This window comes from Xiphophorus maculatus, chromosome 18 (genome assembly GCF_002775205.1).
Source record: "Xiphophorus maculatus strain JP 163 A chromosome 18, X_maculatus-5.0-male, whole genome shotgun sequence".
Lineage (NCBI taxonomy): Eukaryota > Metazoa > Chordata > Actinopteri > Cyprinodontiformes > Poeciliidae > Xiphophorus > Xiphophorus maculatus.
Window position 1 is genome coordinate 2,295,449 of NC_036460.1, and position 17,157 is coordinate 2,312,605.

The 17,157-nt window shown below is 36.3% G+C and overlaps 2 protein-coding genes across 3 annotated transcripts; both read left to right on the top strand.

Moving 5' to 3' along the window:
* The first annotated feature begins 556 nt into the window (after positions 1-556).
* Positions 557-8,022, top strand: LOC102216789 (solute carrier family 35 member F2-like). The gene is made up of 8 exons (XM_005810556.2): positions 557-722; positions 1,629-1,804; positions 2,697-2,824; positions 3,701-3,860; positions 4,767-4,923; positions 5,008-5,060; positions 6,042-6,196; positions 6,887-8,022. Exons 1-8 carry the CDS (start codon positions 613-615, stop codon positions 7,187-7,189), a joined length of 1,242 nt encoding a protein of 413 aa, XP_005810613.1. The 5' UTR covers positions 557-612; the 3' UTR covers positions 7,190-8,022.
* A 356-nt stretch (positions 8,023-8,378) lies between these two features.
* On the top strand, positions 8,379-16,171 carry clns1a (chloride nucleotide-sensitive channel 1A). 2 transcript variants are annotated; one of them, XM_005810542.3, is made up of 8 exons: positions 8,379-8,833; positions 10,521-10,657; positions 10,757-10,894; positions 11,739-11,849; positions 12,360-12,365; positions 13,417-13,590; positions 14,657-14,723; positions 15,813-16,171. In XM_005810542.3, coding segments are annotated over exons 1-8 (753 nt in total). In that variant the 5' UTR covers positions 8,379-8,714; the 3' UTR covers positions 15,814-16,171. The 2 variants fall into 2 exon arrangements, with proteins under 2 accessions (XP_005810599.1, XP_005810600.1); XM_005810543.2 differs by lacking the exon at positions 15,813-16,171 and having other exon boundaries at positions 14,657-14,724.
* Positions 16,172-17,157: the final 986 nt, after the last annotated feature.

The following is a 17,157-nucleotide window of genomic DNA, read 5'->3' on the forward strand; positions in this document are numbered from 1 at the left end:
TAACCTTGTGGTTATTCTAACAAGTGATACAAATAAATTTATCATGTATTTTTATTATTATTATGTCAGACAAGATAAGAGGACATTAAAATTACAAAAATAAAAAGGGATGAAGTCATAAAGATAGATTTATGACATTCAGGGACGTAGTAATGATACACACTTAAATAATTTACTACTTCAATTTTATAGATAAAATCGCCCTAGAAAAAAAATCCTGCTATTCTTAAAGTGTTTTGTGATAGAATACATGCACATATTTTTGTATTTTTTAATGATATGGATAAATTTTGTCTAAAATAAAGAATAAGTAAAATTCTTGATATTATAAGCAGTTATAACAAGAGGAAACACAGCGATTACTCCTTTAATTGTCTCACATTTATCAAAGTAAAAGTTTTACTGGCATAAAATAAAACTCTCTAATTAGCTCTTATCTCATGCGCTGATTGTGTCCTGCGGGCTTTTTAAGAGCACAGATAAGTGAAGGAATGATCTTTGGCCGCTCAGACAGTTAATCATTCAGCTCCGAAACAAAGAAAGGAAAAGATTTTTTAAAAAGTCAGTAGCAGCAGAAGCTGTGAGGAGTTTCAGCCGCCACAGTGAGACAACATGGCTGCTAAACAACCCGGTGAGGACTGCATGGACGGGCGCTCCGAGGCCCAGCGGGGGGGATTCCTGCTGAGGATCAGGGAGTTTAAACCAAAGGAGGTTTTCACTTGGTAAGTAAACAAAACAATTATAATTTATTTCAGGATATAACAGTAACTCTGTAAGGATGTTTGTGGTGATTTCAGCAAAAAGCAACGTTGGGAAAGCTATTTCTAATCCAAATTCATACAAAAAAAAAAACTTCAAAACATTCCTTTTCTTTTTTTAAGACCTTCACTTTTAAAAATTAAAAACAAACAAGGAAAAAATAATAAATAGTTTAAATAAATGAAATAAACTGCAAAAACACAAATTTGTAACAAGAATTTTCATCTAGAAATAAGACAAGACTAACTTATAAGTAACTCTTCAGCAAAATATAAGAGCTTGCTTTAAGTCATCAATTCTTTAATATTAAAAGTTTTAGTTCAACTGGCAGATTATTTTACTTTATTCCAACGTTCTAAGTGAAATAATCCAATTTATGGGCGCCTATATCTTACTGAAAAGCTCATTTCTTTTCTTTTGTGTTTGTGATTTTTTTCTTCAGATGAGAAATTCATATATTGTTTATTTTTCTGTTGTGAATTAATTATTTTCTGGGTATTTTCCAAAATTAAGTCACACATGATCCAAAATCTAGCAGTTTCACTGGCAGATTATTTCACTAATAGCATGTGAGAAATGTCTTATTTCCAGTGAAATAATCTACCAGTGAAACTAATAGTTGTTGTTTTTTTCATCAACATTAAGGAATTGATTACTTAGGCTTCTATATTGTGTTGAAAAGTTACTATTAAGTTAGGTTTCTCTAATTTTAAGCATAATAAGATGCATACAGACAAATTTACTTGGTAATATTTTGTGTTTTTACAGTGAAATTATATTTTTAATAATCTGCCAGTGGAGCTGGCATATATTGAATCTGGTAAACGTGTGAATACCTCTGACCAGGCGGTGATGTCTATTTTTCTCAGGCAGCTTCTCAAAACGCTGGCGATGGGTCAGGGTCTGGCCGGGCTCATCTGTGGTACCGCAGTCTCCTCTCAGTACCTGGCCGCAGAGTTTCACCTGAACACGCCGATGCTGCAGAGCTTCCTGAACTACACGCTGCTGTGCGCCACCTACACCAGCATGATGATCTGCAGGAGAGGTAACACTACAGCTAACGGTGTCTAAAGCATGTCTGCTAAATCTCAAACTGCTTCATATTTTATTCAGGCAGACACACTTTCAGACTTTTTCAAGATTTTAAACATTCTTCTGCAGACAAGGATTTGAGTCACTGGAAGGAAAAAAAGAATACACATTTTTTATTTTTCTAAAAACTCAAAATTCTGACTTTTCTTTCAGAATTGTGACTTTAATCTCAAAATTAGAATTTTGACTTTAATCTCAGTATTTTAAGATATTTTTTTTTTGTCAGAATAAAAAATTTTTTTCATCAGAATTTTTTTCCAATCCAAATTTGTTTTCTCAGGATTCAGATTTTCTCCTCGTAATGGTGAGTTTGTTTTCTCAGAATTTCGACTTTAACTCATAATTCTAATTCTGTCAATCTATGTCAAAATCCAAATAAATAACCAAACATTCTTATGTGTATGTCGGTTACGTTGCTAACATGTAAAAATAATGACATAACTATTTCTTCGATGTTATAGGGTTTATATATGTAAACTCTGTAACAAATGTATTTGCTAGATTTGAGTTTTAAGACTAGATTTGCCAGATAGTGCATAAGCAAATTAAATATTTCTGATTCTGAGAAAAAATACTTTTTTTTTTCAGTGGCCCTAATCCTCTTCTGTCACCTTCTAAGTTTTGACTTTTTCTTCTTTTTTTTTCCACAATTATGCAACTGGACACTTTTTGTTCTTCAGTTGACCAGATTTTCAGTTACAACACAGCTTGTTTGCACCATTATTTGCAGAATTACTGCACACATTTCATCTGATCTACTTATTTTTAATGAACTGTCCTCATGCTTGGTGAAAAAACAAACACGTCAATACTGAAACTCCGGGGTGATCCCCTTTAAAACACAGGGGATGGAAATATCTTGCAGATCCTTAGGAGAAGATGGTGGAGGTACTTACTGCTGGGTCTGGTGGATGTGGAGGCCAACTACACCGTGGTCAAAGCCTATCAGTACACCACCCTCACCAGCGTCCAGGTCAGTACATCATGGGGTTTGCAGCTTCAATAAGAAATGTTTGATCTCTTATTGACAAAAATAAATATTTTTATTGAGTGAAATGCTCTCCTTTTTATGTAGAGTTTGTCTTTTTGTTTCTTGTTGTCTTTAAATCTCATGGCAAATTTCTTTTTCAGTTATTCTTCATCTGCTTTAACTGATTTAAAGCTGTTTTATTTTTAATTTGTTTAAACTGTCTCTATGTTGTAACAGTTTGGTATGAGACAGATAATCTGAGAAAAAAAATCGAGCTCGTCTTCCTTTTCCTAGTGCTAATTAGAAACAACCAATCAAAGGCAGGAGGCGGGTCTTAGTGCTGTCAATCACCCCTCCATGTGATCTATTATCATCTAACTTTCCTTTCTGATCAATAAAGTATTTTTGAGTTTGAATTGTTCTCTGCTATGCTGCAGCTAGCACACCCTATCATACATGCTAATATAGCCACCGATAACAGCGGCTAAGGTTTTCCTGTAACTGTAAGTTGTGTCTCCACCATTAGCACATTTAGCAGCGAGTACATGAAGTGATTGACAGCCCTAAGCCCCTCCTCCTGGCGCTGATTGGTTGTTTTTAGTCGAGATGGGTGCTTTTTGGTAATAGCAGCTCGAGGAGGAGGTGAAGGAGAGCGACGTTTTCATAGATTATCTGTCTTATAACAAACTATCGCAATAAGGTGACAGTTTTAACAAATATGCAAAGACATTTTTTATAAAAGTTTCATCCTGCAGCTTTAAATAACTTTTAACAACAAAATCATTTTTATCATTTCCTAAAGGGTGTGCTTTCTTTCTACTGTGTCTGTATTTAATTGTTTGTCATCCTAAGTTGGTTTGCTTGTGTTCTGTGTCCCAGATGCTGGACTGCTTTATCATCCCGGTCCTAATGATTCTGTCCTGGTGGATCCTGAAGACCCGGTACAGACTGATCCACTACGTGGCCGTCTGCCTCTGTCTGCTGGGAGTCGGGGCCATGGTGGGCGCTGACCTGCTGGCTGGAAGAGACCAAGGCTCCAGTAAGAACTCCTGTGACGTTTGAACCCAGTTTTTGGATAAACGTAGTGGCTGTACTCAGTTTTTTGGACTCCATTTTTTTTGGTTTTGCATAAATACAAATTATTTGATGAGGTGGTTCAGATTTTAAGCTTTGTTTGGTGAAGTCAATTTATTGACAGCATCCATTTGGGTTACTTAGCCTTTCATAAGAGAAAAAAGTTTCACCATTATTCATTCATTTAAAAATGAAAGTTTCAAATTTAATATTTAATTAGCAGGCTAAATATTTAGCTTCAAACCATTTTTTTAGATAACAAGCTAAATATTTAGTCAGAAGCCATTTATTTGGATAGCAAGCTAATATATATGTAGCTTCAAACAAAAATATTTAATTTAAAAGTTAAATATGTAGATACAAGCTACATATTTACCTACCAAGCTAAATTTATACATTTAAACCAAATATTTGGTGTACGAGCAAAATATGTAGCTTAAAGCCAACTTTAAGCTAACTTCAAATCAATTATTTAGTTAGCAAATTAAACATGCATCTGCAAACTAAATACTTAGCTACCAAACTAAATGTATAGAGTCACACCAAATATTTAGTCATATTATTTACTTAGCTTGCTATATAAGCTAAGTATCTAAGCTAAGTTTGAATCAAAATATTTCGCAAGCTACTGTAATTGTTTAGCGTCAAAATAAGTATTTAGCTCAATCAGATAATATTTAGTTAGCTAAATGTTTAATTTGAAGCTAGGTACTTAAATATTTTATTTGAAACTCTGACATTTATAGATTAATAACATGGAGAAAATACGACTTTGAACAATGAATCCCCATTTTCTTCTCTTATGACAGGCTAAATAACCCAAATTAGTGTTGTCCTGATCCTTCTTAAAGTTGCTTCCCTCTTTCTGCAGCCTCCAACATCTTATTAGGAGACGGTTTGGTTCTGCTCAGTGCTGCTTTGTACGCGGTGTCTAATGTGTCTCAGGAGTACACAGTGAAGAACCTGAGCAGAGTGGAGTTCCTGGGGATGGTTGGCCTGTTTGGGACCGTCATTAGCACCGTCCAGATGTGAGCCGCCATCAGCAACTTGAATTCATTTAACGTCCTATTTAACCTTTTGGCTGTTTGACCTCTTTTTTCCCCTCCGTGCAGGGTTATCCTGGAGCGTAATGAATTGTCCAATATTATCTGGAGCTGGCAAGTTGGTTAGTATTCATTTTACACTGAATAACTTTGAATGTTAAAAGTGTAAAAACCTCGACCAAAGCGGGCGGAGCCAAGATACACAGAGGGGCACGGCCAAGTCCGGGCAAGACGACATTAATGTTAATTAATTATCTTTTGACTGTTTCTAAATATAGCTAACTTACTTCTCTGGCATCGGCCTTTCATTTATTTGTTTAGTTTCACAAATTTGCTGTTGCAGCGACGGTATTAGAGACGTATTAACCTCTTAGATAAAACAACGGCAGGCACATTGTTTTAGCCGGTCCGACATTAGCTTCTCTTTCCGCCTCGCTTAACACAGACTTCCGGCTAAATTTCAAAATAAGGGCATTAGCATAAATTATAGTGCTAACTGTAGTGTTTTTTCAGTGATGTTTATAAGCAGAGAGGGATAAATGTTGATACCTTGCTATTACATTAAAAAAAATCTTGTTTGGTTACCAAAGTAATGGGTAACTAACAGAATTAGTTAAAACCAAATTAATAAAGAAATAAAAATAAATTTGTCACTCAAAAAAATAATGAAACTGGCCATGAGATAAATGATTGTACCTTTCACTTCTTATTTTCTTGTTCGACGTTTTAAAGCAGCCGCCACTTTAAAAAGTTGAACTTTAAAAGTGATTTTGGTCAGTTTTTGTAAGCTTTCTGCTGCTGGAAAGCACTGTTACAAACTTAACGACTTTGTTGCTATATTTAGCAACTTTCCAGAAATCTTTCACTCCAGCAACTTTATTTTTTTTTATTTTTTATTTTTTTACAAAAAAGCAACTAACAGAAAAACATAGGAAATTTTTTTCTTTGATTTTGGAGACCTGACCTTTGGGCTGTGACATAGACATCAAAAAAGCTGTACTGTTGTAACCAATAGGAAAATTCAACTGCAGTAGCCATTGTTCGACCTAAAGATACTTTTTTTGTTTTTATCTGAATTTACCGTTGCTCTTCTCTCTTCCCAGGGCTTCTGCTTGCAGCTTATGCTCTGTGCATGTACGCTCTGTACAGCTTCATGCCCATAGTGATGAAGCTGAGCAGCGCCACCTCAGTCAATCTCTCACTGCTCACTGCCGACCTCTTCAGCCTCTTCTGCGGGATCTTCCTCTTCCAGTACAACGTGAGCAACATTTTTTTATTTTCAGGGTTCATTTGATCAGAAAAAAAGAGAGGAAAAAAAAAGCTGTGTTTTTGTTTTGTGAGCAATTAAAAGACAGAGCTCCTTATCTGTTAGAATCACAAACTATTTTGGGGGGAGTTTGTACGACAGACCAACAGAAAGTAGAAGATAACTCAAAATCTAAGGAAGTCAAAAAGAGATGCAATAAAATAAGAACCAAATCTAAGAACTAAGAGCAAAATAAACAATGAAGCAAGCAGGCTCACACAGAGATATAATATAAAATATATAAAAAGAGAATAAAGAATTTAAAAAATGGTAAGATATTGTAAAAATTTCAACATAAATATTGTGAAGTTATTAGAAAAGCTACTCCAGACCCAAGGAAGTATGCAACTGTGAATGTGACGTTGAATTATAGAATTGACTTTATCTTTGTTCAATAAATAATGACAGTTTTTGTGCACTGGATGTTAGATTTAAATGTTTACAACCTGAGAAAGACCAGATCATTGGGAAACGCTATAATTAAGACAGAATACACTTTGTTTTTTTATGATTGTGGCTGCATGTAACTGTATAAGTTTGTCATTTTTGCTTTTATTTTCATTGTTTCACTATTTCTATTTATTTTTTATTTTTTGCATCATTGTTTCTCTGCATCTGTAAAAATATCAACTCTTTGCTCAGTTCTCTGGACTCTACCTGGTCTCTCTTGTGGTCATCCTCATCGGCTTCATCGTCTTCAATGCTGTGCCGCCGCCCACCGCCGCCGCCGTCTCTTCTTCCTCTTCCTCAATCTGCGAGGAAGGCTGCTATGAGAATCCTGGAGCGACTGAGGATGACTCCAACAGAGATGAAGATCCAGGAAGGATCCCCGCTGAGGTAGAGGAGGAGGATGAAGAGCGGCGAGCGGATAAAACAGATTCATCACAAAGCTTTAGAGAGGAAACTGATGGAGATCGTTCTGTTGAACAGAGCACGAAAATGTGAACAGCTCAAGAGAGTTTTTTAAACATTTATATATTGAGTTTTCATTGGTGTCGGTGTGCACTAAACCTCGTTTGGTTTGTGTCTGTCTCCGTCTCCCAGAGCCCTGAAAATAATTAAATCAGAGCAGAAAAATGATGGCTGCATACAAAATATTGGTAGTTCTTTAAAAAAAATGTAAAAAAACAGAAAGGAGACAGGCTTTTTGTGGATTTTGACCCAGAAATATATACATTTTCATAAGACAGTTTAAGGTTAATAAGGTTTAATCCAAAATCAATAAGGTTTTGGATTAAACTTTTTTTCTGCATGTTCTCCTTCTGCATTCACCATACATTGTTTTTTAATATTATCATTTTAATGCTCTTTTAGATAAATTCACAATAAAATACATTCAAGTTTGTCATTACATGAACAAATTTGAAAAGTTCAAGGACTTTAAAAGTTTTATAAGGCAATTAATAATTTTCAAATTTGCATATATTTTGGTAAAACTGGTTATAACCCCTTGGGGTATTTGCATAGAAGTTTTGTTATAATATAAGACAGTTTTATTGTAAACAGTAAAGTCCATGAAAATGTCAGGATGCTAGATTTTACAGCCAAACATTGAAATGCAATGTATTTTTTGTCTATGTTCATAATTCTGCCTGATTTATGAACACATTTAAAATATGTCACATTACATTTTTAATACACATTTCAGTTTAAAATGACATGCCTGTGTGTAATATTTTATTATGTATTTATTTTATGATGTGATTATGTTAAGTCATTAAGAAAATGCATTTACACTTTAATTAAATGTAATTTAAATGTAATTAAAAATCAAAAAACTAAATATGCATTTTGGTACTTCTTGATGTACTGTAGCACATTTGTTGTAGAAATTATAGACACCCTTTAATAATTATAGATATATTTTCTACATATTTTATGTAATTAGCACAATTGCACGTGTAGCGAATGTTTTATTTATTTATATATACGTAAATTTATTTTAAAAAAATGCCGAGGCATTTTTGAATCTTTGTAGTTTGCGCACTATCACCGCTGGAGGGCGCCTGAAACTCATTCAAAATGAAACTGCCTAACTACGTAGAAACATGTACGTGAATTTCGAAGTAACGTACGAACGTCTGTGCCTCCAACCGTCGGGCTGGCGTGCGACACGTGATTTCTTTTTAGCGTATCATACGTCACGAATGGAACAAGCCGCGTTATTTCAGCTCGACGTAGGCCGACGCAGCCAAGCAACAGGGACAGCAGTTAGCTAACTAACAGCACAACTTTCCTGTTTATCAGTTCCTGTGATAGTTCTCCAAACGACTTATCCTGGGTCAGTTTATCCGGGAGGAGAAAGGCAGAGAGCGGCTACGGTTTATTCTCCTCCCGTTGCCCACGGTCACGCAATTACCGTGAAGTTATCTCGGGATAAATTAGCCAGATTTTCGACACGAAGTAGGTCATACAGCTACTTGTTCGGTCCAGATTCGACGTTGAGGACGATTTTACTGTTACAAGGACAATGGTTCTCCTGAAAAACATCCCCCCTCCCACCGAGGGAGTGCGGCACGAGCAAGCCGACACCACGGCGGTGCTGGACGGGCAGAGGCTGGGCTGCGGCACGCTGTACGTCGCCGAAACGTAAGTGAAGCACATGGGGCTTGTTTTCATCTGTGGACAGCAGGTTGGGGTTTTAATAACATATTTATTGCAGAAAATTGGTCAATATATACAAATAAAGTAGATAAATATGTTGTATAATATATTGCAGGGATCGTCATACTTGGTTTTAATTGCATGATTTCCTATATTTATTTTGTTTCTGTTGCATCATACCACACACACTACGATTACAACTAAAAACGTTAGAATATTGCGTAAAATTGTTATACTTCTTGTCAGTAATCTCAGAAAAGAAATCGTCATTTTCTAGAGATTCATTACACATAGAGTACAATATTTAAAGCTTTTATTTTCTGTTGATATTGGTTACATGTTTATCGCGATATATATATTTATTGATTTATTGTCCAGCATTAAGAACTCAACACCGCTAAGACGAAGGAGCTGGTTATGGACTTTGGGAGGTCCAGACCAAAGCCGAGACCAGTCGCATTAGAGGGAACTGAGGTTGAGGTCGTGGACTCCTACAAATACCTCGGGCTGTGGCTGGACAGTAAACTGGATTGGTCAAAACACACTAGCCACCTGTATGGGAAAGTGCAGAGCAGGATGTACTTCCTGAGGAGACTGCGGTCCTTTAACATCTGCAGCAAACTGCTCTGGATGTTCTACCGGTCTGTGATTGCCAGTGTCCTCTTCTACACCGTGGTGTGCTGGGGAGGCAGCATATCCAAGAAGGACACGTCCAGACTGGACAAACTGACCAGGCGCGCCGGCTCTGTGGTCGGCATGAAGCTGGACTCTCTGGTGACGGTGGCAGAGGCGAGGACACTGAACAAACTGCTGGACATTATGAACGATAGCAGCCACCCTCTACACGCCGTCATCAGCAGCCAGAGGAGCCTGTTCAGTGACAGACTGCTGCTTCCCAAGTGCCGGACCAATAGATATAAGAACTCTTTTGTCCCCCATGCCTTCAGGCTGTACAATTCCTCATTGGGGGGGGGAGGTGACACAGGACAGAGGGTAGAAGGAGTAGTGACCCCTTGTATTTTTCTCCATACTTATCAGGTCAAACCACATAGTGCAATACGATATCACTGGTCAATCTATCCGCCAAATTCTTATATTTTTTTGTGTTGTATTTATATTTACTTATATTCTTATATTCTATATTCTTATTCCTTGTTTCTTGCATAATTTAAGGTTTTGGTAACTCACATTTAGTGTGTACCTTAGTATTTAATTTGTATTTTGTATTCTTTTGCACTTTTGCTTACTGTGTGTTATCTTTGTTTTTTGCCTGGGAGCTGCTGGTAACTTCAATTTCCTGAGGGAGTCTTCCCAAAGGATCAACAAAGTACAAGTCTAAGTCTAGTCTAAGTGAATTGAAATGGTCTTTTGTGGCTTGTATTGTTTGTGTCTCCAAAGTATGATGCTGGAAAAGTTTGAGATCTTATCTTGAAAATGCTTGAAAAGTGTGCAAACATATATTAAAGTATCAGGATGTGTAGCGATGGCACTTGACAAAAGGTAATGTTTCAGTTGTTTACTGTGTCTTTTGTGACTTTGCATTTTGGTGTTATGATGAAAATAACGCACTTTGAAGTGCACAGTTGCTGAAATGTGCTATTCAAATAAACTTGATTGAGTGATTAAGGAGTTTTGCACAAACCCACACCTTGTGTATTTTTGTTTCTGTCAGGCGCTTGTCGTGGTTCGATGGATCAGGGTTGGGTTTCTCTCTGGAGTATCCCTCCATCGGTCTCCATGCCATCTCCAGGGACGTGAGCGCTTACCCCCAGGAACACCTGTACGTCATGGTGAACGGAAAGCTCAGCGGTAAGGGGGAAGTTTGTTTGAAATACCTGTTTTTATAACAGTAAATGTTTCTGTCACCTTCTGAGAAAATGTTTGGAGTCGCTGGTTTGATGTTCACAGATGAGAATGAGGCTGAAATGGCAGAGAAAGGAGCTGGTGATGAAGCTGATGACGGCGGCGGCAGCAGCGACGGGGATGATGACGATGATGAGGGGACGATCACAGAGATTCGGTTTGTGCCGACCGACAAGACGTCATGTGAGTGACCACACTGTGGGAATTGACTTTCAGCCTATATTGTTTTGATATTGATAATTATTGATTAGTGTTTTGTTTTTTTTGCTTTAAGTATCTGATATATTGCCATACTGGTGCCATGAGCTTTTCTGTTTTATACAGTTTTCACCCCACACCGTTGTTTTTTATTTTTAAGCAGTTATAAGGCATGGTTGCGAAACCTTTAACTGCTGCTGTGTAAGTTACTCAACAGGTTGTTGCCAGGTAACCAAAAAATTAGTGAGTTGCTAGGTAACCAAAGTTCTAAGATTGTGGGAAGGGATAAAAGCTAAAACTAAGCTTTAGCTGTTAGCGGTTAAAGTCTTTGCTCTGTGAACATCTCCCAGAATGCTGTGCGGTTCTGGATTAGATATTCTATCAGATGTATTTTCTATTGTCAGATGGAATATAAAATTTGCTTTAGCCAATGGAAAAATGGCCGCCCAGAGTATTTTCAACTTTTTCTTTTTGGCCTGTGGGGCAAAAAGTTTGGACACCACTGCTCTAGATTGAAGGAGAGTGTAATTTTTTTTATCATGGGTTTTATGAAAGGATAACATATCAATGCATGGATCTGACAAAAGCTTAGATCATCAATATTACTGTCATCAAGTTATCCTGCTTTAAAAAACACATTATAAATCACCCGCTGTTTTTTTTTTTTTTTTTTAACTTTTACATCTATGCATCTGTATTTTCTTATTCATTCAGTTTTTTTCTTGTTTTAAACAGAACAAACTGTTTTTTGTTTGAAGTAAGTGACAGTAGTGGAGTAGTGCTGCCTCAGTGATGCATCAGGTTTGATGGTCTGATCTTTTCCATGCAGTGGAGTCCATGTTCTCAGCCATGTGTGAATGCCAGGCCCTTCATCCCGACCCGGACGACGAAGACTCTGATAATGACTTTGAGGGAGAGGAGTACGACGTGGAAGAAGCTGGTGAGGAAAAAAAAATGTACAACACAGCGCAAAACTGACCTGTGATTTTAATATGTTTTACTTCCAAGGTTCAAGACTTTCTTGTAATAATTAAAGGTGTCCCATCATGCCTTGCTAGGTAACGGGTTAGGCTGGCTGGGGTTGCTAGGTAACGGCGCAATGTGACTCAACATTCCGAAGGTTTTTGAAATGGCTCATTTTCCAGACACCAAAAATAGAATAGAATATGCTTTGATGATCCCCAAGGTGAAACTGATTAAAAACATTACTGTTGTGGTTTTTTTTTTCTTTTAAGTGCTTGGGCTGTTTTTGAAAACAGCAGAGATCCAAACAGAAGTATAAAAACACACAAAACGTGAATTTTGCATAATAGATCCCCTTTTAAAGTGATTCTTGAACTGCTGTTTTGCTCAGTAGCTCATCATAATTATCCCTGAATTACATAAATAACATTAACTCTCCTTCATTTCTTTTTGTTTTTCATCTCTCCATGGACCGGGTTTTTTGCAGAGGCAGGTAAGATGTGTAAAGTTTATCACACAATAACACAACGTAAAAATGTTTAAATATTTGCAATAACGGTCTAAGACAGTTTAAAGGTTACCGACAAACGTCCAAACCTGCAGAGACACTAGTTGCTGTAGTAAAGCACTATAAAACGCTGAATGACTGGAAACTAAATAACTGTACTCTCCAGGCTTTTGAAACCTTTCATCTGCCTCGTCATATAATATGAACTCTGCAGCTCCAGGTAGTTAGTTATGTGAATCGCCTGGACACCAGGTAAATCCTCAAGATTACAAGAGAAACCTTTTTTACCTAGATAATACGGCTCATATGCTAAATCATTGGTTCCCAAAGATTTTCTGGGCCCTTATGGATTACAATAAAATCCCCCCCAAAACAGAAAAAAAAATCAACTGGGCTCACACATCGTTCAGCCAGACATAAACCTAAACACATATTTTGTTTTCAAACTCCACTGAAGTTTATTTCACACTACAGGTTGCAACAAAACAAACTACAAACCATCTTTAGAGTGAAACACTTTTGTGTAACTGTTTGTTTTTGTTTTTTTCATCTGCCCCCCCCCGCAATGGCACTGCACCCCTCTAGGGGGCGCGCCTCACACTTTGGGAACCACTGTCCTAAATATATGCGTATTTTTTCGAGATGCGTTGTCTGTTCCATCCTATTTAGGGCATTAGCTACTCGTGATCAATTTTGCTTTGTTTTGAACCGGAGAAATCCCTCCATGTGATTTTCGCGCGTCATCTTGGTCACGTGTCTGAAACCCAGCAAGTAAATAAATCTAAAAATGTTTTAAAATGTAAACTGTACTCATTTTATAAACCCTTTATTACACCAACTGCTCTCTCACACACAGTGCGACGTCTCTGGTCCTGAAGTAAATAATTCAAGAAGAGAAATATTTCAAACGCACATATTAAAGTTCTTAAAGGCTAAAATCAATAAGTCTGATCATAGCTTTGTAAAAATCCAAAACCTGCTAAAACAACTCTTGATTCAGGATAGATTGATTCCCCATGTTTGTTCGTGCACTCAGAGCACGGCCATGCCGACATCCCGACCTTCTACACGTGTGACGAGGGTTTGTCGGCGCTCACGCAGGAGGGCCAGGCCACGCTGGAGAGGCTGGAGGGGATGCTGGCCCAGTCTGTCAGCCAGCAGTACCACATGGCCGGAGTCAGAACCGAAGAAACAAAAGCCGAGTTTGAAGGTTTGAGTCGAGCTGATGCTGTTTTTTTATTCTCTCTTGATTTAAAAAAAAAACAAACAAACATCACAGCCTGTTGCTTAATTATACAAATCTATCAAAAAATTAAGCTTATTTTATTTAGCAACTGAATAAATGGCATCCTTTTTTGCTCATTGTTTGCTTCTGCTAATAGAGAAAAAATGCGAAATTTTAATTTCTAACACAAATACTTGCAGGAAGAGGGCAGTTACTGGACTTAGTGAAACAACAAGAAGATAAATCGACACAAAAGATGTTTTTCCAGTCAGCTGTGTCCAAAATATTAAATACAATATAAAAAATTAAAATGTCCAAGTAGAATAGAAACACGAAAAACAAAGAGGTAGAAAACAGAGTTTAAATCTGTGACATCAGAAATTAACTAGAAAGAGCATCCAAGTTTTTACTCAGGAATCAAATCCTTATTTATTAAAAAAATTATGATGCAAATTGAGAGGATTAAAATGGTTAATTCAAATTAAAAAATACTTAATTGATCCCAAAGGGAAAATAAAAGATGTTGTAACTCAAATTAATTAAAATTCTTAACAGAGTCATGAGAATCCATCCTGAAAGATGCTGTATTTGCAATATTTGTTTTAAGTTTATTTAAATAGTTTTGACAAAACACCTTTTCCAACATGATGTGATTAATTTTTTTAAATGTTTAGACTGAGTCTCAACTCATTTTTCCTCTCAAATAAACTTAAAAGTTCAATTTTATTTGGAGAAATAAACACGATACAGTGGCTATGAAAAGCATCCACAACCAGGGACGTTTCGCATTTTTATTGCTTTTACAATTAAATCACAATCAACAGAAATTGGCTTTAATAAAAAATAATAACATGAAAGTGAAAACTATTTATTTTTTTTAAATGAGCAAAAATAAGTGCAGAAATATTCACTCCTTTTAAAGTGCTTAAAGTGAGCTAATTCAACAGAGATCCAGCCAGTTGGTGCTAGTAGTCTGTTACCAGAGTGCACAGAGGGAGTGAATACTATTTAGGAGACACTGCTTATAAAAATATTTGTTTTGTTGTTGCAGATGGAATGGAGGTGGATGCTGCAGCGATGGAGGCCGGTCAGTTTGAGGATGCAGATGTTGAGCACTAGTAGGGACAATTCTTGTCTTTTTTATTTAGAATAAATGTGTATTTTTAAAATGTTTTTCATATTTGACAAACTTTTGTTATTTAATTGGATATTTATAAATGTATCCATAGGATCCTTGATGGTAAATGTTTTCCAGAGTTGATTTCTGTCGAAGGTCTAAGCAACAAGCTACATTTTAACTGCAGTGATGGAGTCACATTTCTGTGGATTCTAACAAACATCAGGGTTTAAACCGATTCAGCTTCTTCTAGAGCTGAAATGATTAATCAAATAATCTCTGATTAATTCGTTATTGAAGTAATTATCAAGTAATTTAGTAACGAATTAATCGTGAACTGAAGTATACAGACTCTTAACAAAAGGCCATTTGCTGGAAGAACAACATAGTCAGGGCTGATATTAAGCTAAAACTGTGCAAATAAATACATTTTGCATTTAGGATGAAAACCTTCTTTGTCTAAAAATGTTTTCTACCCAGAACTCCTCAAGTGGCATCACTTTAGCTTTACTTGGTTCAAATTCTGTAAAAAAAATTTTTTATATCAAATTAAGCATCTTTGCATCCAATTATGAATCAGTTAATCTAAAAAATAACAAGTCAGCTGTACATTGTAGTGATGTGTCAAACAGAAAGAACTGAGCTGTTCGCAGTACGTTTTTAAATGTTTAGTATTCATTAAGGGAATACTGTGTTATTGCACGTTTACTTTCCTATTTAAAAAAGGAATTGCATAAGTTTTTATCTGCATATTTAAAAGTGTTTCTAATATTCTATAGAAAAGGCTTAAGTGGTAGAAAATCTGCAATTTTTAAATCAAATTAATCATCAAACTACCAGATTAATCATCAGACTAATTGTTCGTTTCAGGCTTTATTTCTATTTCATCTTGCTTCCTGTACTGAAATTACGTCAAACTGAAGGAATCTAAAGGCTCCCTCATTAATAATTTATAAATTTAGCACTGAGAAGATTTGATTTTGCATTCCTAAACAAGAAAACCAAATGTTAGGAAAAGGCAGCAACAAAATATAAATAGAACAAACGCTGCTGCAGGCCTTGTTATGCATGTGTTTGACTCTCCCTGCAGGACGAAGTCGTGTCCAAACGAAGCACCAGTGGGATCAGAGAAGAAGACGGCAGCACTTATTTCCGTTGGTTCTGCTCTGGCCCAAATCCTCTTCCTGTTTCAGGAGCTTTCTGTTCTTAGTGGTCCGTCTTGCATCATCTCATGTCTCGTGTTGAAGCTCAGTTTGCAGCATGTTGATGCATTTTTATTGTTAGGTCATCAGGCTGCTGTGATGGAGGGAGCTACTGATGAACTGTTGGAGAAAATACTCAAATCCTGTTGACTCTTTTGTTTTGTACCTAAAACTTAATTTACTAGATTTTTTTTCCTCCCTAGATGTCTTTGTAAGAAATTATCAATAAAATAATTTTGTATCTTTTGTTCTGAGTCTGATTTGTTGGCTGTGGTTTTGCTTAATCAGACTAGTTAAAGTGTGAAATTAAAAATATTCCCACAACATGATGCTGCCACTTCCATACATTACTGGATGGTACAACCAGCCCAGTTTTTTCTCCAAATGTACGGACGGTCATTATGAACATGGTTGTCCCTGTGGACGTTTGCAAACTCCAATCTGGCTTTTAATGTGTGTTTTGGATTTATGGCTTCTTCCTCTCTGGGTGGCCTTTCAGCCAGTGTTGATGCAGAACACGTTTCACTTTTGGACCAGAACCCGCCTCCTTCCTGAGTGATGTGATGGCTGGACATTTAAACAGATGAATGTGGCACCTTCAAGCATCTGGAAATGTTCTTTAACAAACTGGTGAGATGTTCACAGAACAGCTGCATTAATACTGAGATTAATATTCACACTTACCAGAACTGTGTGAAAAAAACATTTTACCAAGTAAAAAAAAAAATTTCACCAAGTAAAATGTTTTATAAAGTGTACTTTTAAGATATTGTTTTAGTTTCTAATGTCAATATCTTAGTATACTTGAAAGAAGAAAAAAACTAACTTACAAGTAATATTTCAACAATATTTAGAAAATTGTTTTAAGTCAATAATTCTTGAATATTGATCTTTAAAACACTGCTAGTCCCACTGACAGATTATGTCCTTTATAGCAATTAATTTTTCTTTTTAAGTGAAAAAATCCGCCAGTGGAGCTACTTATTTAATCACTGCTCAATAATTACTGACTTAAAACGAGCATCTGGCCGAAAAGTCACTTGTAAGTTAAGTTTTCTTATTTCAAGTGTGCTCAAAACATTAGAAACTAGTCAAAATACTTTGAAAGATTGTGTTTTTGCAGTGAGGTGACTTCTGAAAACACGGAATGGATTTTCTTTACGGGAAAATATAAGCGTTTTATGTCGGTGGATATCAATAATTATGGGTTTGTTTTTTTGTTTTGTTTTAAAT